This window comes from Pelobates fuscus, chromosome 2 (assembly GCF_036172605.1).
Source record: "Pelobates fuscus isolate aPelFus1 chromosome 2, aPelFus1.pri, whole genome shotgun sequence".
In the NCBI taxonomy this organism is placed as follows: domain Eukaryota; kingdom Metazoa; phylum Chordata; class Amphibia; order Anura; family Pelobatidae; genus Pelobates; species Pelobates fuscus.
The window spans coordinates 84485844-84508793 of record NC_086318.1 but is presented as its reverse complement, the minus strand read 5'-3'; the positions used below and the strand labels follow the sequence as shown (position 1 = coordinate 84508793).

The 22950-nt window shown below is 40.0% G+C and overlaps 1 protein-coding gene across 3 annotated transcripts in view; it reads right to left on the bottom strand.

Annotated features, from left to right (window-relative positions):
* Positions 1-22950, bottom strand: part of ARHGEF4 (Rho guanine nucleotide exchange factor 4) — a 176740-nt gene that overhangs the window by 36003 nt on the left and 117787 nt on the right. For all 3 annotated transcript variants that reach the window (XM_063442358.1, XM_063442359.1, XM_063442360.1), the window contains one exon: positions 5937-6067. In XM_063442358.1, coding sequence (XP_063298428.1) covers positions 5937-6067 — 131 coding nt within the window. The remainder of the gene's footprint in view (positions 1-5936; positions 6068-22950) is intronic.

The following is a 22950-nucleotide window of genomic DNA, read 5'->3' as shown; positions in this document are numbered from 1 at the left end:
CCCCAATTCCTTTTTGTCTTTACTATGTAACTTTGGAATCCAGACCAGATCCCTTTTGGGTTCCTTATGTGACTAAGTAGCCTTATAGAATTTAAAAATGTATTTTTGTGTGTCCGCTGTTCCTTAATCTGAGTTCTGAATCCAGTCATCGGAGGACTGTAATCCTGAAACATGCGATTGGGGTGCCTGAATCCAGTCATCGGAGGACTGTAATCCTGAAACATGCTATTGGGGGTGCCTGAATCCAGTCATCGGAGGACTGTAATCCTGAAACATGCGATTGGGGGTGCCTGAATCCAGTCATCAGAGGACTGTAATCCTGAAATATGCTATTGGGGGTGTCTGAATCCAGTCATTGGAGGACTTTAATCCTGAAACATGCGATTGGGGGTGCCTGAATCCAGTCATCGGAGGACTGTAATCCTGAAACATGCTATTGGGGGTGCCTGAATCCAGTCATCGGAGGACTGTAATCCTGAAACATGCTATTGGGGGTGCCTGAATCCAGTCATCGGAGGACTGTAATCCTGAAACATGCTATTGGGCGTGCCTGAATCCAGTCATCGGAGGACTGTAATCCTGAAACATGCTATTGGGCGTGCCTGAATCCAGTCATCGGAGGACTGTAATCCTGAAACATGCTATTGGGCGTGCCTGAATCCAGTCATCGGAGGACTGTAATCCTGAAACATGCGATTGGGGGTGCCTGAATCCAGTCATCGGAGGACTGTAATCCTGAAACATGCTATTGGGGGTGCCTGAATCCAGTCATTGGAGGACTTTAATCCTGAAACATGCGATTGGGGTGCCTGAATCCAGTCATCGGAGGACTGTAATCCTGAAACATGCGATTGGGGTGCCTGAATCCAGTCATCGGAGGACTGTAATCCTGAAACATGCTATTTGGGGTGCCTGAATCCAGTCATCGAAGGACTGTAATCCTGAAACATGCTATTGGGGGTGTCTGAATCCAGTCATTGGAGGACTGTAATCCTGAAACATGCTATTGGGGGTGCCTGAATCCTGCCATTGTTTACTGGAGTTGTTTCAGAAAGTGCAAGAGGAAATAGAGAGGAATTGTATTTTTGTATAACTTTGATTTTTAATACATAAATATTAACGCCATGTTTATTTATTCTTGTTTTGGATTGCTGAAGCTAAACTATAGACCTACTGTATGGTGCCCAACTCGCACTGTGGCCCCTGATAGACGGAGCAAAAAGGTTGGTATTCCTTGGCCACTTGTACCATGATGTCATGCTGATCTAATAATCACGTTACCCAGTGTGACCCAAAACAGGTGAGAGGATATTTTTTAATTTAGGGTTAGTGAATGTATATTTCCATAATATGCACAGTATGTACATATATTGAATGGAACGTCTCTCTTCTCTCCTAAATTACTTGATATGAACAAGAAAAAAAGGTTCAGCACATGTATTTACAAAACCCAACTCTCAAAGGATCACAAAAAGGGTGTTTTACAGAAGAACTATCACCAGGGGTATTGCTAGGGTCAAAATATACCCAGGACTTGAGCCTGTTTCCCAAGGCCCTACCACTGATCCCTCCGAGGCAACACTCCTTAACACCTACAAGAAACCCATCTTCACGCACTCACCGATTTATACATAAAGACACACTCACACATACAGTTACACACAGACACACACATTCACAGATGCGTACATAAAACCATACATGTACAACACACACAGCACACATTATATGAGAAATCGGCACATTTAACATTAAATAATGATTGATTTCAGAAAGCTGTGCCGTGCGAGAGTGCATACGGAGGTAGAACTTTGAAGGATTTTCAATGATATACCTCTGCGATGAGAACTTGCAAAGGCTGCAGGAATTTCAGCTTTTGTAAAATCTTTTAAGATATAACCCTATCGTATACTTGCATGGGGTTTATCCACTAAACAATGATTATTTATTATAACAGTGGAGTGTTCCTTTAACTGTAGGTTAAAAGACCTTGCAAATGGGAAATACATGAGATGTTACATGCATTTGAAAATCTGCCCTAGAACTTTGATATTCTGGTACTAGGGCAGGCAACATTCAGCACTCCAGATAGTGTGCACTACTTCTCCAATTATGCTCTTACAGCCATAATGTTGGCAAAGCATCAAGGGAACTGTAGTCCACAACATCTGGAGTGCCCAAGGTTGTCTGCCCTTGCTCTGGTAATTCACCTCAATACCCAAACACAGCTAGCTACTCTCATACCTATACATACAGTCATGAGAAAAATACACTCTCTTTAAAATCTATGGTTTTACATATTAGGACATAATAACACACACACACACACACACACACACACACACACACTGACAGAGACACACACTGACAGACACACACACACACACACACACACTCTGACACAGAGAGAGACACACACTATCAGTGTGTGTGTGTGTGTGTGTCTCTGTCAGAAAGACAAACACACACTGACAGAGAGAGAGAGAGAGAGAGAGACACTCACACACACACTGACAGAGACACACACTGACAGAGAGAGAGACACACACAATGACAGAGAGAGATACACAAACACACACACTGACATACACACACACACACACACACACACATAAACTGACAATTTCCATTTTAATCCAGCCAGCCCCCCTACCTGGGAGAGCTGAGTGGACTTTCCCTGTGGTCCAGTAGGGCTGTTCGCTCATTCTATGTGCGAGGAAGCAGTAATCTACCTGCTCTCTGCTCCCTGTAGTGATGTCGGGGCCGGAATTATGTCATATTCCGGCTCCCGGCATCACTATACAGCGCAAGCGAGCAGAGAGGAGCTACAGGAAGATTACTGCTCCCTCCCACGCTGCCCCAGCCTGCCGCCTGCTCGATCCCCATGGTGGCCACCTCCATGCAGCCCAGGGTGGCCGCCTCCAAGATCCCCAGTGCGGCCGCCTTCACGCTCCTCAGGGCGTTTGCCTGCACGCTCACTGAGCCGAATGGCCGGCCCCATTGTTCCCCCATCCTGCCTTCAGCTAAAGGGCTTCAAATCTTGCGCCAGGGCAAAATTTCAAGTCGCCATGGCAACCTGTCTCCTGGGATTTGTCGAGCACTGTGCTAAGCAAATGCCCTTGGTTAAGTGACCATCAGCAATTGTGACCACCTCTATAAAAGCTAAAGTTTTATCATTTTGCTGGTCTGAAGCAATCAGATGTGTGTTAACACAATGCCAAGGAGGAAATACATCAGCAATGGTTTTAGAGAAGCAATTGTTGCTGCCCATCTAACTAGGAAGGGTAATAAGGCCACTTCCAAACAATTTAAAGTCCATCATTCTACAGTGAGAAAGCCTCTTCTCTCTAAAAAGCAAACATAGCATATCATCACAAACACCTCATACCAACTGTCAAGCACGGTGGTGGAGGGGTGATTATTTGGTCTTGTTTTGCAGCCACAGGACCTGTTAAACTTGCAGACATTGAGTCAACCATGAACTCCTCTGTGTACCAAAGTATTCTAGAGTCAAATGTGAGGCAATCTGACAGCTAAAGCTTGTCCAAAATTGGGTCATGCAACAGCACAATGATCCCAAGCACACCAGCAAATCTACACAACGGCTAAAAAAGAAGATAATCAAGGTGTTGCAATGGCCCGGTCAAAGTCCAGGCATCAACCTGATCGAAATGCTGTGGTGGGACCTTAAGAGAACTGTGCATAAACAAATGCCAGCAAACCTCAATGAACTGAAGCAACGTTGTAAAGAAGAATGGGACAAACTTCCTCCACAATGATGTGAGATACTTATAAAGTCAGACAGAAAAAGATTACTTCAAGTTATTGCTGCTAAAGTTGATTCTACAAGCTCTTGAATCATATGGTGCACTTAGTTTTGCTCACATGGCTTCTCCATTTTGTCTTTATTTTTTGTTAAATAAATCATGGCATTGTGTAACATGTCATATGTTAATGTTCATCTGAGGTTGCATTTACTTAATTTTATGACCAGACGATTGTTATTATGCCCTGATATGTAAAACCATAGAATTCAAACAGGGTGTACTTTATTTTTCCTTTGATAGTAGCTAACCACTCACACATACAGAGCTAGCCAGTCTTACACAACACGCATACACACAGCTATGCATAATCCAAACACACACACACACACACACAAAATTCACTCACAGTCACACAAAGACACAGCTACGCATGCTTCCACACACCTTCACACAAAGACACAGCTACGCGTACATCCATATAAAGCTATAGAAATACATCCATACATATATAATATAATATATATATATATATATATATATATATATAATGTGCCCACTTGTAATTAAACTATTGTCATTCTCTCGTATTTGCACCTCAACTGCTAGAATCACAAAATAAGGCGATCCTGAGAACACTGTCACCTTCCCTTGTTCCTAGTGGTGAAAGGGCTGTGACTGCATACTGCTGTACCAGAAATAGGTTCACTTGACTTTCACTGTATGCCAGGAATTTCAGGATTCTGTGATGAGGTGCATGGGAGTCTCGGAACTGTCTCTACTCCCAGAACAAGGAGAAACCAGACTGCTCTCGAATTGAAAGGAGGCCCCTCAGGGAAACGTATTCTCCATGTCACATGGGTTTGTCACCAGCCATACATATTTTGTGGCAATTATTATTATTATATATAAAGTGCCAATAAATTCTGTAGCGCTGTACAATGGGTGGACTGAGACATATTTGTAACCAGACGAGTTGGACGTAGAGGAACAGACAGGGTTGAGAGTCCTGCTCAAATAAGCTTACATTATAAAAGGAGTAGGTTAATAATAATATTATATCCCAGGAACTGTGGTGAAAGTTTTCTGGATGGAATTTACAAGTTTAAAATTTTTGGGCTGACGAAATATACAGTATTGCTTGTGTGTTCAATATTTTGTTTACAATCCCATTGATCATATTCTATTTTGTTCTTATTCATGCAATGCATTATTAAAGGTGCGCATCATCATTGCCATCCATGTTGGACAGCATTTCTTGGCTGAATTCACCTTGAGAAGGACAATTTGAAGTTAAAACCAGATGGTGTTTTTAAAGTAAAAATAAGATGATCTTTATATATTAAAAGTTGCTGTAGTAGTCTTGTTTGTTTTTGGTATTCAAACCCCAGTCCCCACTATCAGAACTGCAGAATTAAAGGGACACTATAGTCACCCAAAGCAATGCAGCTTAATGTAGTGGTTCTGGTGTCTATAGCATATGTAGCATACTGTAAACACTTCCTGCTGCCTAGTAACAACTCTAGTGATTGCAAAGTTTGTGTCTATTGGTCAGTCTGTCTAATATACCAGAAGATCCTAATTCAGTTCTCACATAAAGGGACACTATAGGCACCAGAACCATTACAGCGCATTGTAGCTTCTGGTATATATTTCATGTATCATGAAAAGGCAGTGTTTACATTGGTCTCTAGTAACACCTACAGGTGCTGTCACTCAGATGGCCACTAGAGTCACTACCATATTTCAGTCCTGCATTCTTTGCTGGACCTATGCATGCATGGAGACACTGAGCGCTCCCCACAGGGATGCACTGAATCTATGAGGAGATGCTGATTATTGCAGTGTTGCATTTTGCTGTGCATGCACAGTAGCCTTCCGATGCCTCCCTATGATCTCAGCCATGGAGGAGGGCGACAGGATAAGAGAAGGAGAAAGGGTAAGTAAATCTTTCTTTTTACAGCTTACAAGCTGGGGGGCAGTAGCCTAAACTGTGACGAGGGCACTATAGCGTTAGGAATAGCTGTTTGTGTTCCTAACTATATAGTGTTCCATTCATCTAGGCATAAAACGGACCAGTAATTATTTTAAACACATGTAAAATAGGTCAGTACATTAGGTTTCAGTATTTTCAAGTAGCACAATAATGCTATTAAGAGCTCCGGTGTGTACCTCATTTATTGCCAGCTGTTCTCCGCCTCCGCCATACCGGTGACTAGATACATGCAAGTCCTCATAGAAATCTTCATCACTTCCCAGGTCATCAATAAGGGTGGGTCTGTCAAGTGTCCCATCAGCGATCACTGCAAATTGGAAAGAATTGATATTGTCAGGAAAACCAGAGAACTGAACGCATTCTCATTCTTTCAGAGATTTTTAATAACCGTCAGAATTTCTGGACATTTCACATGAAAAGATTTCTATTTCTTAGACATAGGTCTTGATTTAATATTTGTAGATAAGCTTTTCAAATGATTTAATATTATTGGGTAAATTTTTTTAAATAATTTAAAGGGGCGCTATAGGCGCCAGCCGGACCACTTAATCTCATTGAAATGGTGAGGGTGTCCCCCATAGTTCTGCAATGTAAAATATTGCAGTTTCAAAGAACCTCTAGGCCAGGGGTGACCAAAAGGTATCCCAAGACGTTGTAAAACTACAACTCCCATGATGCTTTGCATGCTTTTAGAATGACAAAGCATCATGGAACTTGTAGTTTTAAAACATGAGGGGATCTCCATTTTCAGCACCCATGCTCCAGGCTCTCCCCCCTTTGGATATAGGGAAAGGGACACTATAGCATTAGGAATACAGTTTTATTTTCCTAACACTATAGTGCTCCTTTAATATTTTGAAAAGTACTTTAATACTTTGATTTTTTTAATACATTGATATATTTTTATATATGATATACTTTAATATTTTAATAATATGAAAACAATTTTTTAAATGTTTATCAAAAAATATGAAATAATTTGAAACGCCTATCCAAAAATATTAAATCAAGGTAATTGTTAGCTAACTCATTGGTATATAAAATGACATTCAGAGATTCCTACCCATCCTGCATCTTTTAGAACGCTTCTTTAAATTATTAAAAACCAAACATTCAAAGTAAACATTTCAAACATAAAAATGAACCCACATTCTATAACAGATAAGGAATTCCAGGGAAGAAGAGCCAACAGGCTGTATTAACCATCTCATAGATTGGGGGACTGGGCACTAAAATGGCAGATTAAATTTAACGTAGAGAAATGCAAAGTTATGCACTTTGGGGTCAAGAATGCACAAGCAACTTACACCCTAAATGCTAGTGAATTAGGGATAACCACACATGAGAAGGATTTGGGAATTGTTATAGACAACAAATTAGGCAGCAATATGCAATGTAAATCTGCAGTTGCTAAGGCCGGTAAGGTTTTGTCATGTATAAATAGGAGCATAAATTCTCTAGATTAAAATATAATTTTGCCTCTTTATAAATTGTTGGTAAGAACACAAAATTGATAAAAGGAATTGAGCATTTTAGTTACGAAGAAATTTTTAAAAATGTAAGCCTCTTTAGTTTGGTAAAACAGCACCGGCAGGGGATATGATAACATTATACAAATATATTCGGGGCCAGTACAAACCATTATCTGGAAATCTATTTATAAACAGGGCTATACATATGACACAAGGTCACACATTTAGGCTGGAAGAAAGGAGATTTCATCTAAGGCAAAGAAAAGGGTTTTTTTTACAGAGCTATAAGGATATGGAATTCTCTGCCTGAAGAGGTGGTTTTATCAGAGTCCATGCAGATGTTTAAACTGCAATTGGATAAATACTTGCAAAAACATAACATACAGGGATATCATTTCTAATTAGTGGGGTAATAGCTGCTTGATCCAAGGAGATATCTGACTGCTATTTTGGGGTCAAGAAGGAATTTTTTCCTAGTTTGTTGCAAAATTGGAAGCGCTCCAGACAAAGTTTTTTGCCTTCTTTTGGATCAACAGCAAAAACATATGTGAGGAAGGTGGAACTTGGTGGACGCAAGTCTCTTTTCAGATATGTAACTATGTATTTTCAACTTCACAATGACTCCACACATTTTGATAAAAACTGTAAATACACAGAAATTAAGTATTTTAACCTAAAAAAAATGCAAAACTCACACCCAGTGTATACATACACAAAAATACTTAGTGTTATGAATAATTCCAATAATATGCTTCAACAGTATCAAAAAACAAAAGCAAATGTATCTAAAATAAGATAAATAGAAAGAGAACTCACACAGTGTTATCTGTATAAAAAAATACATATGATGTGATGGAGGAATTGAAATGAGTTTTAAAAGCTGTACTTTGATTATTAGAGCATTACACACTTCACATCCTCTTTTCTCTGCATGGAAAAGGTAAGCATTTGAAAATTGGCATAAAGGGACAAACCACTGCCCAAATACAAAAACAGTAAAAATAAGTGTTTAGTAGATATTCCTCAAATGAAAACATGCCTCCATTTAATTATGCATTTTTTTCATTAGGGGTATATATCTAAAACTACTTGCAAAACCTGTAGATCCCTTGTCTAAAGCCATTGTAAGCCATCGCCTCCACTGAGCTAAACAACCCGGAAGTAACAGGACCGCTTGTCTGATTGACAGCCCGAGGGGATGTAACATGGTTAATTTATAAAAGTGACAATTTCTATTTAAAAAAAATCTGCATTTTTTTTTGTAAAATAAAAAAAATGAGGACAAACTGCTTACATTAAAATGCCAAAATTTCTATATTGCTTGCTGCAAACAAGTTTTCTTACCCTCGCTTTAAACAAGTTTTCATACCCTCACTATAAACAAGTTTTCATACCCTCGCCATTAAAGGTAATTCAACATTGTCTACCCTTGATGATACCAGTTTCAAAGGATTCCTCCCTTTGCTAGTTCAATGTCCAATTCTCTGTTCTCTGCATATTCACAACACACGTGTTTCCTAAGCCTGTATTAATAAATGTTTGGTCTGCTCTCTCTCTAATCCTAACAGTTATTCACTAAAGTGAGTATCCAAAGTCAACTCAAAATGAATTTGAGGCCAAATAGCCAAAATTGAGAAATTCAGCTATGCTTTCAGTTCAGCTAGTCTGGCCTTAAATTTGAAATTCACTTTCAATTCTCAGTTTAGTGAATAACCCTGTAAAGTCTCAGCTTATAATAAGTGCCCTAAAGCTAAACACTCCATAACCCTAAGCACTTCTAACTCTACCCCAAACCTAAACAGCCCGACTCCAACAGGTTAGAGGGAACCTATAGTTCTGAAAATAACAATTGATGTATTGGGACGGTACGCTCCCATCTTGCAATGCGCACACTGTCCACAGCCTTTTGCCCTGTAAAAATTAATCTAAATAAATATTACTCACCTCGCTTCCACCACCGGGCTCCTCTGTTGCAGCCGCTAGCTCTTCTGCCAGTGACATCAACAAGCATGCTGACATCACCTACGAACTCGTCTAATCCAGTGCTTCTCATTAAGACACATTGGATTGAAAAAAAAACGCAGCACTCCTCCAATCAAATGCTGCCGCAACATTAGATTGCAGGACCGAGTTTTACTCGCTAATGCAGGTGGAAGCACCTCTAGTGACTGTAAGGAAGTTTACCACAAAAGGTTTGCCTAACCGTGCAATGTAAAGATTGCGTTTTTACAAAGTGCCAATGTTTTACATTAAATGATTAAAGATACAGGACCAATGTACTCAGACTACTTCATCTTAATGAAGCGGCCCTGGAGATGTTTGTGGTTTCTTAAAGGGACACCCCCCCCTCCCATTTTAAACCTGCAAGTGAAAATATTGCCGTTCATGTGTTTTGCCGATGATCACATGCAAGGCCGCAACCGACAGCACAGAGACCAGCGCTGCAAGTCAGATAAGGTACTCAAACTACCTTGTGGGACGGGGAACAAAAAGGCCAGCAGCACACTATATCGTTAATGATGCACGTAAGTATTCCCGACACTATAGTGTTCCTTTAACACAGACCTGAACTTACCTTTTTGGCAACTTTACACTAGTGTTGTTTTAAGTGCGTTTCATCACCCTGCTCTCTTAGCAATGTCTTTACAATGTCATCCTCTTTGAAAATGTAAAATGCTCCTCTTACATGATGATGTATATATGACTCATCATTTTTCTTTTTTATTTGATTGCTTTTTCCATAATTGATATTAAAAAAAAAAAAAATCACCCTTCCTTTCAGATTTTTGAGAATTGGAAAATATTGTGCATAAGCTTTAGTCCTCTGTAAATAGAATGATTTGTATAGCGTTTATTACATATCAAGAAAATTGCATAAAGGCGAGGATTTATAATCAGATTAAATCAGAGTGAATCATGAGCGGCAATAACGCTGATCATTAGTGTTCCCAAGGGTATGACATCATATTTCAGAGCAGTACATGCAATATCTCAAAAGCTTACCAATAAAGCATGTCTTCAGAACCAGTTATATGGTGTCGGTACACTACACATGGTTCATATTTAATGTGCCTGGAGGCAAATGGATTTCAGACTTGGATCACAAAATGACAAAATTTTCCAAAAGTTATTTTAAAATAACCCTTGGGATTCCTCGACAGTACTGTATACCTTTATAACTGTCTGCCTACTTTATGCATATTCTCCCAGAGACGGCTAGAACCGTAGGGAGAAGTATCATTTTCTCTCTGCTCCTGGAGAGATCCGGGAAGATCTGTGCAGAGAGAAATCTATACAGACTACGTGTACACGGCGAAGAGTAAAGATCTGCTCTTACATAAGAATCTCTAGATAGCTGCATGGCTCCTTAATGGGTTACTCCAAGCACCATAACCACTTCATGGCTTGCAGCGACAAGGAAGTTGGCAGGTATAGGGGTAGAGACTTGCATGACCTGTGAAAAATGCTTTAATGTCATAGGAGAGAGTCCTCTTTTGATGTCAATGTAACAAGAGAGATTTACAAAGCTGCTTCAATTTCTACAAACTGCTGCAGTTTTCAATAAACCATATAATGGCTAGATGGGAAAAAATACTCTGTCGGAAATGTTTTTTGCTGCTTTATGTACAGAAATAATTTGTGGTAAAATTGTATATTCAGTTTATACTATGGACATTAAAGACAAACAAAGGTTCCGAACCTGAAACGAGAACAATTACTCGACTATTTCAGACCATTTTTTTCAGCATCTATACTCCTATTTTTTTGTAATAGTGTTCCGGCCCATTATATATAAATGTATGTATATATTACATCTCAGTATAAGGAATCTCTCAATAGGTTGTTGTTAAAGCTTTCCTATGTTATCGAGCAGATATTTGTAAAATGTGACTTTTTAAACTCATGTCACATGCACTATTATTATTCATAGAGACAACAAATATGTACAGTAGCAGATTAAGCAAATATGTTATTTTTTTACAGATTCTGTCAGACAGGACTCAAGCCTAAACACAATAACAAATTATACACGCTTCAACATCTGTACTGAGTTGTATCTTGGGAGACTGTTCCCATAACAACCGTCAATTGGTTTAATCCTCCAGCAATCTATGTGAAAGTGCAGATGACAATTGTTTTGATAACTGTGACTTAGAATGCTCATAAATATATTTTTGTGAAGACTTTTCTTTTCGTTGTCATTAAGAGTAAAGCAGCTTCTGCGTTTCCTCTCTCTTATATAACAAATCCAATCGTGTAATGGAAGGGGTAACCAACAGATAGCAGTAGAACTACGTCACTCTAAATGTCTAAGGCCCGAAAAGCATCATGGGAGATGTATTTCGACAAAAGGTGGAGCATTACTCCTTTTGCAAGAATCACAATCAATGGTTGTCAATGGTAACAGGTGTCTGACTGCCGTGTGTTGATGGAAACCTAAGACATAAGTCAGAGTTTAAAATGTCCCTATTGGCGTATTTCTAATGTCACACATTTGGAAAGTGTTAATCAGAGATTAAGTTTAAAGGCCAAAAGCAGAAAGGGTAGAGATGTTGTCTTGCAATAATTGTTGCTACCGTGGTGACTTCACAAATGTAGGAACTATGTGTTGTTTTTCATTGTAAAATAATAGATCTGTGAAAGGAAAGACCTCAAATAGCAACCGGTTTCAAATGTGAAACCTTGGCTACATCTTCGTCACATACTGCTCAAACAGTGCTGAATATCATTTAGTGTGTCCACATGTGGCGTGACCACACAAGAACAACAATTCACTCTGGCAGCCATTATACTGTGTGATTGGCCTTCAGAGGGAACAAATTATATATATATATATATATATATATATATATATATATATATATTTCATAAAAATAAAAAAATGGTGCCTTAATATAATGTCACAGTAATCAAAATGCCTAAAACTAATTTTAGGTTGTACTTAAAAAAAAAAAAAAGCTTGATTATCCATAATTTCCAGAGTACTATATGGTGTTTCATTGATGTTGGTCCTCAAGCCCAGTAATGGCTATATTTGGCACTCGAAACAGGCCTCCTTACCATCCTGATTTTGTCAGGATAGTCCCAATTTTCAGGTCCCGTCCCACTGTCCTGACATAGTTCCTTTGTGTCTTGCTTTTTTGGACACTAGGTAACTGTCCCAAACAAGCATAGCATGAGGGCATCATTAGGCATGCTGGTGCTCTGTTTAGTGCACTAGGACCTCCAGGCAACACTCAGTGTGCCCTGTTGTGCCAGTACGTAATGCTCAGATTCCCACTGTTGCTGCATTTATTCACAGAATATGTAGCTGCATAGGTGATATGCCCAATCCTGGAAAGAAAATGGTAATTGGATGTCAGCACTGGAAGCCCATCCATAGGAGCAGCTGTGCCGGCACCCCACGGTCAGTAAGGCCTGCTTTCATGGGAGGATTCAAGAAGCGTATAGTGATTGTTTGTTTTGCAGAGCACTGCTGCCTTTCAGTGCTAATCACTTCCAGGAAGCAGAATCAATTAGTCAGGACCACCCTGTTTAAACATATCTCTCTGGCTCATCTAAGCCCTTTTGTGGTTCCAGAGTGCTTAGTGATATTTTGTCCTGATCTTTGATTCCCTGTTATTTTGATCCAGCTTGCCTTCACTATGTTTCTCCTTTACTGTTCTGTAACCTTCTCTTAGTCTAGTCCTATAATTTCCCAGTTGTGCCTATACATTAGCCCATCCACTATATGAATCTTCCTACCCTTCTGTCTTTGCCTTTGTTAGATTGCTTCCTCTCAGCTTGCTGAGGATCCTCTAGCTAACCCTGATACTCACAAGTTTTGTTGCAATTTTTTTTTTTCTGTTGGGGTTTTTAACTTTTTTTGTGTAAACTTTGAGATGTGTCTGTTTGATCAAACATGTTATTTATGTCCATTTAATTATCAGTAATGCAGTATCACTCCCCCTTGTTATGCTCTCTATTGCTGAAAGAGATATAAAAAAGCATAGCCAGATGTATTGTCTGATTAAATGAGAAGTTGTGTGAATTATCCTTATTGGTTGTCTGATAGTTCACTATGTTGGCAATACTCCACTGATGCAGCCTCTCTTTTGACTCCATGTTTGCTGTATAGTTTAAGCCTGGTGGTTCTGCTACAATTTCTCAGCCTCAGCCGCCGCACCCTCAGCCGCCCGCCTGCAAACTGTAAAAAAATAAAAATAAATGAGGAAACATTGGAGCTCTCCCCCAGCTCCATGATTTGAATACACCCCTGCACTTTCTACCCTGCGGTCTCTGGTAAGCCTACCCTGGCTCCATGGTTTGAATCTATCTCTCTCCCTCACGCTCTCCCCTGCTTGTAACTGCAGTCTCATCCAGGCAGGAACTAAGAGGCAGGTTCCCCAGCCTGGTAGGACTTTGTCTTTTACTCTGCATATAGAAACGGAACTAAACTGTTTAGCAGTGACCTTAACCCCTTAGGGACACATGACATGTGTGACATGTCACGATTCCCTTTTAAATCAATACGTTTGGTCCTTAAGGGGTTAAAGGGACACTCCAGGCACCCAGACCATTCTGCTCATTGGAGTGGTCTGGGTGCCAACTCCCACTACCCTTAACCCTGCAAGTGTAATTATTGCAGTTTTTTTATAAACTGCAATAATTACCTTGCAGAGTTAACTCCACCTCTAGTGGCTGTCTACTAGACAGCCACTAGAGGTCACTTCCTGATTTGTAGCAAGGATCTTCTTTGCAAGAGCGTCGCTGGACGTCCTCACGCTGTGTGAGGACCTCCAGCGTCGCTCATTTCCCCATAGGAAAGCATTGAAAATCTTTTTCAATGCTTTCCTATGGGGTGCACTAATGCGCATTCGCGGCATTGCCGCGCATGCACATTAGGTCTCCTCGGCCGGTGGGCGGGATCAGTCTCGCCCACCGGCCGACTAAATCACAGGGAGGAGCGGCGCGGAGTAGGAGACAGCGACGAGGGACATCGACGCTGCATCAGGTAAGTGACTGAAGGGGTTTTCACCCCTTCAGTAACTGGGGATTGGTGGGTGGGAGGGAGAGGGACCCTCCAGTGCCAGGAAAACGGATTGTTTTCCTGGCACTGGAGTTTCCCTTTAAATAGTAATGTCTTACCTTTAGCACTGCAGTTCTTGCTGACTACATTTCCCATGAGACTCAGCCAGCCATTCAGCAGGATTGGTGTATTGAGAAATATAAATATTTGAACTTTTAGTGTAACTGGTAAGGCATAAGGGTCATATATCATAAAAATATATATTAAAAAACTAATTAGCTACTATTATTATTAATGATTGCAAACAAAGGAGGAACCCCACTCTCATCACTTGTAGACCTCGGTGCACTGTACCTAGGGCTGGCAAACCCGCATTCCATATAGTGAAGACAATGTAGTCCAGGCACTCAGGTTCTTTTTCAAACAGCAGTTTTATTGGAGAAACACGGCAAACACAGCAACGTTTCGATTCAAGCTTGACAAAGATCCGAGTGTGGATCGAAATAATGCTATGTTTGCCGTGTTTCTCCAATAAAACTGCTGTTTGAAAAAGAACCTGAGTGCTTGGACTACATTGTCTTCACTATTATTATTAATGTAATTTATATATATATATATATATATATATATATATATATATATATATATATATATATATATATATGCAGAACATATTCTGCAACGCTTTACAATATCACGAAGGGGGAAATTTAAAAACAGAAATGTAATGATACAAAATAGAATAATAGCGTGATGAGAACCTTACTCAATAGAGCTTATGATATAGAACTAGGTGACATTGTAAGTAATAGGTTTAATATATTATTGAAAGAACACGGGTATTAGCACATTAAGTAGGCAAAATCGAAAAAATTAGGGACAACATTTATGGAGAGTGGTTGGATCAAATTACAGGGGTAGAGCCTAGCGCCCCACCATCAAAAATCTTCACCAGCTGCCACTTCTATATTATCCCTTTAATCTGGCCATGATAGTATCAGGTTCATCTAAAGTCCAGTGGGTGAAACTTAGTTAGCTATAAAAAGTTTCCTCTGTATGCCCTATATAGTCATTTTAACATTGGCTGAGCTAATTGTTTAAATTGCAAAAGGATTTTAGTTTGAATCCCCTGTATGTTGGTCTCTCTTGCAGGGCCAATGTTACGTTGCAACACAGATTTAATTAAAATAGAGATATGGAAATAACTTTGACTGGAGCTACGGCAAGATTTGCTGAAGTTGCTGTGTAAGAGTTTTTACATTTTCCCTGATTAGGGGCTTTCCAATTCTTTCAGTTTATTCTGACATCTCTTTTCACTGACCCAATAATGTCAAAAAAGTGAATCTGTGTTATATGATATATGCATACCATACATATATTTGTCTGGTTGATTAAGATGAAGACAGGATCAGCTAATATTTCCATCTATTAACTCTCTACAAGTTCTCAGAAAACACTTGGGCATGCATGGGGAATATATACAGTGAGGGAAAAAAATATTTGATCCCCTGCTGATTTTGAACATTTGCCCACGGACAGAGAAATGATCAGTCTATAATTTTAATGGTAGGTGTATTTTAACAGTGAGAGGCAGAATAACAACAACAACAAAAAAATCCAGAAAAACACATTTTAAAAAAGGTTATAAATTGATTTGCATGTCAATGAGTGAAATACGTATTTGATCCCCTACCAATCAGCAAGATTTCTGTCTCCCAGGTGTCTTTTATATAGGTAACTAGCTGAGATTAGGAGCACTCTCTTAAAGGGAATGCTCCTAATCTGAGCTCGTTACCTATATGAAAGACACCTGTCTACAGAAGCAATCAATCAATCAGATTCCAAACTCTCCATCATGGCTAAGACCAAAGAGCTGTCCAAGGATGTCAGGGACAAGATTGTAGACCTACACAAGGCTGGAATGGGCTACAAGACCATCGCCAAGCAGTGGGGGCAATTTCTGCAACCTCACTTTATAAAAAAATTTAAATTGGATGGTTGGCAAGAGGGACAGGGCTGCATTCATGCAAGAGTTGGCAAGGGAGATATGAGTTGCAGAGGCACACAACATTTATCTCTAGAGTAAAAGAGCAGGAGGTGCACTGACTTGTCTGCTGGCACAGTACTGGACGACTGAGACAGTAGGCACAAATTGGGCATCACCTCTATCAGCCCTGCACTGTGTGGATTTTTGCGTGAGCTGGTGATCTGCAGTTACAGTGTTCTCTAGACCTGGACTGTCCCCTGGAACATTACCCAGTTCACTAGGATTGACAAGGCTACCATATTATGAGTTATAAACAAATTAATCCATTCTGAAAAAAGACATTAGCTGTCTGCCATCAGTGATGGGAAACAGAATCTGTGAATTCAAAGTTAAGTTAAAATTTAAGGCCAGATAACTGAGCTGAAAAGATAGCTATCTGAAACAATTTTTTCATTTAGGATTAGTGATGTCCCGAACGGTTCGCTGGCAAATAGTTCCTGGCAAACATATCGTGTTCGCGTTCGCCACGGATGGCGAACATATGCGATGTTCGGTCCGCCCCTATTCGTCATCATTGAGTAAACTTTGACCCTTTACCTCACAGTCAGCAGACACATTCCAGCCAATCAGCAGCAGACCCTCCCTCCCAGACCCTTCCACCTCATAGACAGCATACAATTTAGATTAATTCTGAAGCTGCGTTAATTTTTTTTTTGTATTTTTTGTATTTTTTTGTGTTTATTATACATTATCCTCCATAGCCAGTAACCTGTGTTTATTATACATTATCCCCCATAGCCAGTAACCTGTGTTTATTATATATTATACCCCCATAGCCAGTAACCTGTGTTTATTATACATTTCCGGACTTTTCTGGACTTTTGTTGCTGCCGCTTGGTAGATAACTCCCTAATTCCCACGGTATTAGGGAGTTATCTACCAAAAGGCTGAAAGACCTAAATTGGTCTTTCAGCCAAATTTACTAATACTAAGTAAAAATTATTTAGTATTAGTAAATTGTGCCCCTACTCGCAATACCGCGAGTAGGGGCATGTCTATTAAACAGTGTGTAATTTGACTCATAACTCTCTGATTGGTTATTTAATCCACCAGAGTGTTATGAGTCAAATTACACAGCGTGGGAAAATTCCACAGAACTTTCCCACGCTGTGTAAAATGACACAGAGCACTCTGATTGGTGGATTTCAAACCAACCAATCAGAGTGCTGTGACAGGTAAATGTAGAGACTTACCTGTCAGTCTCTTCATTTACCTGTCAGAGCATTCTGATTGGATGGCTTAAAGCCACCAATCAGAGTGTTCTGAGCCTAATGGCAGGGCGTGGCAAGGCTTTATAAGCCTTCCCCCGCCCTGCAGAGCTCAGTCTGCGCGGAGCCCTCGCCGGGTGAAGATGGATTATTTTTTTTTGCTCTCGTTTTTTTATTTATTTTTTATTGCGTCGGTTATTATGGATTTTTGTTTGGCCTTTTTTGGGGCTGAAAAAAGAAGATTTTAGAAGAAAGAAAACATCGAATGGTAAGTGTATTTTTATTTTTAAAGGTACTTAGTTAAATGGTCCCCTCTCATTATTTTTAGGGTGAGGGGGGTAGGTAGGAGTTTATTTTTTGGGGGAGGGGGTGACTAGGGGTTTGGGGACCCCTAGTCACCTGGGGGAGGGGGGTTAAATATGTATTTAGGGCCCCCACCCGCCGCTCAGGGGTGGGGGCAGGGGGGAGGACATTAGGTCCCCCCTTATTTTTGTTTAGGGCCCCCACCCACCGCTCAGGGGTGGGGGCCAGGGGGGAGGACATTAGGTCCCCCCAATATGTGTTTAGGGCCCCCACCCGCCACTCAGGGGTGGGGGTCAGGGGGGAGGACATTAGGTCCTCCGCCCCTTACTTTTGTTTAGGGCCCCCACCCACTGCTCAGGGGTGGGGGCCAGGGGGGAGGACATTAGGTCCCCCCCAATTTGTGTTTAGGGCCCCAACCCACCGCTCAGGGGTGGGGGCCAGGGGGGAGGACATTAGGTCCTCCCCCCCTTACTTTTGTTTAGGGCCCCCACCCACCGCTCAGGGGTGGGGGCCAGGGGGGAGGACATTAGGTTCCCCCCCCAATTTGTGTTTAGGGCCCTCACCCACCGCTCAGGGGTGGGGGCCAGGGGGGAGGACATTAGGTCCCCCCAATTTGTATTTAGGGCCCCCACCTCTGAGTGGGCTTGAGACACACCATCATGTCACGAGTGCTTAAAGGGACACCAGAGCCCTACAGCTCAATGCCACTGCAGGCTTTTCAATGTAAACATTACCTTTTCAGAGAAAAGGCAGTGTTTACATGAGCGCCTAGTAACTCCTTTAGTGGCAGTCACTCAGACGGCCACTAGAGGCGCTTCGTAGTCCAGTGCTGCACATTGTGCATTGATTTTATGCATTGATTCAATGCACCTCTATGAGGAAATGTTGATTGGTGCAACCTGGTGTTTAGTCGCACATGCACAGTAGCCTCCCAGTGCTTTCCTATGGTAAAGCATTAGATTGGCTGAGATCATCAAGACTGATGATCTCAGCCATGGAGGCAGGGCCAGCCTCAGCGAAACCAACGCAGCGTGGGAGAAACGGTGAGTAAAATCACCTTTTTACTGAGATAGGACCAGATACCTAAACAGCCACTTCAGGACTATAGTGACAAGAATACATTTGCATTCGTATCACAGCCTTTCCTTGAGAAGGTTTGAAGACATGCAGACTTATTCACTAAAGTGAGAATTCAAAGTAAATTGAAAGTGAATTTCAAATTTAAGGCCAAATCATCTGAACTAGAAGCCTAGCTGACTTACAGAATGTTGCCCATTTTGGCATTGAATTTGAAATGCATTTTGAATTTACATTAGATTATCGGCAGTGATCTCTTGTCAACAATCTTATTTTTTAAAACCACCCTTCTCAGCTAAACTAGAACTAATCTCTTTATATATACTCTTTTTATGACTGTGTCAGTTTCGACATGGCTCTATAAAAACAAATAAATGTAAATTTTTTGCATGCCAGTGGCAGGGTAAGTGGTGGTGTGTGTATATGAAAATATTTTGCTGACTATTCTCAGCAATTTCTGGGGGTATTACTATGTCAACAAGTGGGGGAGGTAAACTGTTATACTATCTGTTCTGCTTGCCATAGTATAAACACATGCTTTCAATGTGATGTGGGCGTCCCATTTAAATATTTTATTTCATTCCATAGTAAAACTGCCTGAGATAAAAATTCAAAAAATCCCAAGCAAGCACAACAATGTATAGTACATTCCCAATATGTTATGTATCCTTTTTGCGCTATTCCTAAACAATGCAAGCCTTGTGAAATGATACATTAAAACCACGAGATACATAGTACTGTAGTGCTTTGTGACAGTGTTATTGCTACTTGTGACTGCATTGAATAATTGTGAGAAGAAATAAAGGCTGTTTAGATATAATAGCCAATGCACTCTTAAAGGGACACTCCACTGCCCCCTAAATAAAAATAAATAATAATAAAAAAAATACACACATCACTGTTTAGTAGATATACCCCCAAATTAAAATATTCATTAATTTAATATTGCAGTTTTTATTGGGGAAAAATCTAAATAGTTTGTAAAAGCTGCAGATCTCTTGTCCGTAGCCTTTACAAGCCTTCCCCTTCTAACCCCGCCTAGACTTTCTATGGCCGTCCAATCAGACAGGGTTTTTCGCAAAAGTTTGTGTGGCCTAATACTGAATGAGGCAAAACCATCTGGCTGAGTACGGAGGGCATTTGGCTTTTGAAATGTGGACATTGTTCACACTGTTTAACACTGTCCAGAATTTTGCAACCTAGGCAATGGCAATGTTTATATTTGTAAGAGAACACACCTCTAATGTCTGGCAGAGATTATTACATTATTCATATATATATATATGAAAGAATAGTACAAACTAAATGGAAAGCAATGAACTAATCATGTGGCCTGTAGTGCTATCACCCTCACAAAAACTACTGCTTGGCATCATTAAAAGCATGGATAGAGTTTAGAAAGTCAGGATACAAAAACGTTCTGCATGAGCGTACTGTGCGTGACAAAAAGGTAACATGAGAAGTGATGCACTATCCCATGTCACCCATTGCTGGATTACTACCTACACACCAATGATGACTAGCGGATGCATAAAAGAACATTTACAAACCCATGTCACCCATCGCTGGATCACTACCTCCACACCAATAATGACTAGCGGATGCATGAAAGAACATTTACAAACCCATGTCACCCATCGCTGGATCACTACCTACACACCAACGATGACTAGCGGATGCATAAAGAACATTTACAAACTTTGCTTCAACATGTAACCAAGTTACAATGATACAGTAATAGTACATGCTATTAAAACGATTTAAACACCATTTTAATCTGCAGACAAATGCCTATTATTTCCTCTATCAGATACACTATAACAAAATAAACTTTGTCTCAATGAAAGGGTTCGGAAGAAGCATTTATTCTCTCTCACAAATTCTTACTGTACATTCCCCAGGGTACGGCACAGGATTCCGAAAAAACAAACAGTAACAAAAAAACAAAAACCACCAGACCATGGGAGCCTCAGTAGCGGAATTCGTTCCAGTTGTCAAAATATTTTACCCTGAGAACAAACCATTTTCTTTTTTTTTTTTTATTCAGCAAAATAAAACAGACGCGAGCGATTATGAATGTACATGCAACAAGGCACTCCCTTATATTATTTTAGCATGATCATTCTTTCTCCAACTCAGTCATCCCAAGGCAGTCCAGATCATTTGCACAAGTTAATAAAAGTGGATTAAATTCTGGTGAATGAACAATTCTATTCTCACGTCATTTTAGTAACGCCTGGATAGAGAATAGTGCGAGACGTAATTCTCCTGTATCCTAATGTTATTTAATATGCTTATTCAAGACAGTGTAACTACTAATCTGTGCAAAATAAGACAGGCAATATACATGTATATATATAATATGACCACGTTATTTGAAGATCCTGTCTTAGAATATGGTACTGCAATCTTGGTAACATCTTTTGAGTTATTATACCCGGTAACAAACAAGAATTAATGTACGGTTCACCTCGTAGCTATCATCATTTTAATTCAGCTAATTCCCATGATGAATTAGGGACAGTAGATGATGTAGCTACAGTACAGGATTCTAACTGCCACTAATCTGATGCAGCAGTGGGACAAGTTATGTTTTTAAATGTTGCTCCAACATTAAATATTTCCAATAAAGCACTATACCAGGCATAGGCAACCTTCGGCACCGCATATGTTTTGGACTACACCTCCCATGATGCTTTGCCAGCATTATGGGTGTAAGAGCATTATGGGGGATGTAGTCCACAACATATGGAGTGCCGAAGGTTGCCTACCCCTGCACTATACCATTGCATACTGCAATACTCTGGTATTTATTGTCTACTGGACTAATACTGCTAATCCAATCTACATTATTATACTATACAAACACTAACCCTAACTTCCACCCAAACACTAACCGCAAGCTAAACATTTCATGTAAAAGATACATTAGGTATGTTTTGGGGAAAATAATGCCATGTATGTAAAACAAATGTGCCTGATATGTAGGCTCTTGCTCCTTGAGTATATGCTGGTATTTAGAATGACTAGATATTCCATTGTAAAACGGAGCTAAACAAGATATTTTAGTAAGCCAAAGACTTACTTTCCAAGTTTAAAAAAATGACATGGAAAAGAAAAGAACAGCATTAGATTGTTTTACAGAATGTTTATAGCCATATGTGTCCCATTTGAAACCACAAAGAGACAATTTATCTCGTTCTGTATTACTGCTTTCAATATGCAGTAAACATTCTATGCACAAATCCCACTGTCCTACTTGCATGTCGCAAATAATCTTCTTAGTGTATCGGCTAGTTCTCGTGTCTTTGGTGACAACCCTGTCACATCTGTTCACTAGATAGGATATCATGCAATAACTTCAAGGGGACCGAAGCAGGTTAACAAAAAAAATAAAATGCACACATTTGTGATAATTTGGTTTGTTCCGAACAAAGTACCAATGGATGAGTTTACATTACAAAATGTGTCCATTTTACAACGACACAGAATTGGCTGGCGCTAAATAAATAATAAAATAGTATTAATAATTAATAAATATAAAAGGTGGTAAAAGAGAAATGATATAATAATACAGTTCGGTCCACATCTAGTGAGCTACGTAATGGCAAGACTTACCAAACCTAACTTAAATTCCAGGTTACTTGAGAATTAATGTGTCAGAAAATACCATAGCCGCTCTGATAATGGTCAGTAAATATTATTAGAAAAAATACCGAACTTTTCTGAATGACAGTTTCAAGCAATAGAATTTGCAGTGACAATATAATATTTGGAAACTATGCCAATTTTAACTCTCAAAGTTAGACCCAGATTCTTAGAAGCTGGAGTGTATGCCGTCATATTTTTCTTAAATATCATCAGTAAAAATTCAGTCACTGCTTTCATTTCATTTCCCTCTTTGTTAAGAGTCAGGGCTTAGCTTTGGCTTTACTGGCACTCTGATTATAGTAGTGAACACGTAGGGCAGCAAGCGACTGACCCCAGGTAAGAATTCAAAGGAAGAGTCAGTTAAGGTGCTTGGAGTGTTCCTTTAATGGTTCACTATGAGCCTTTAACAAAACCTAACTAGTC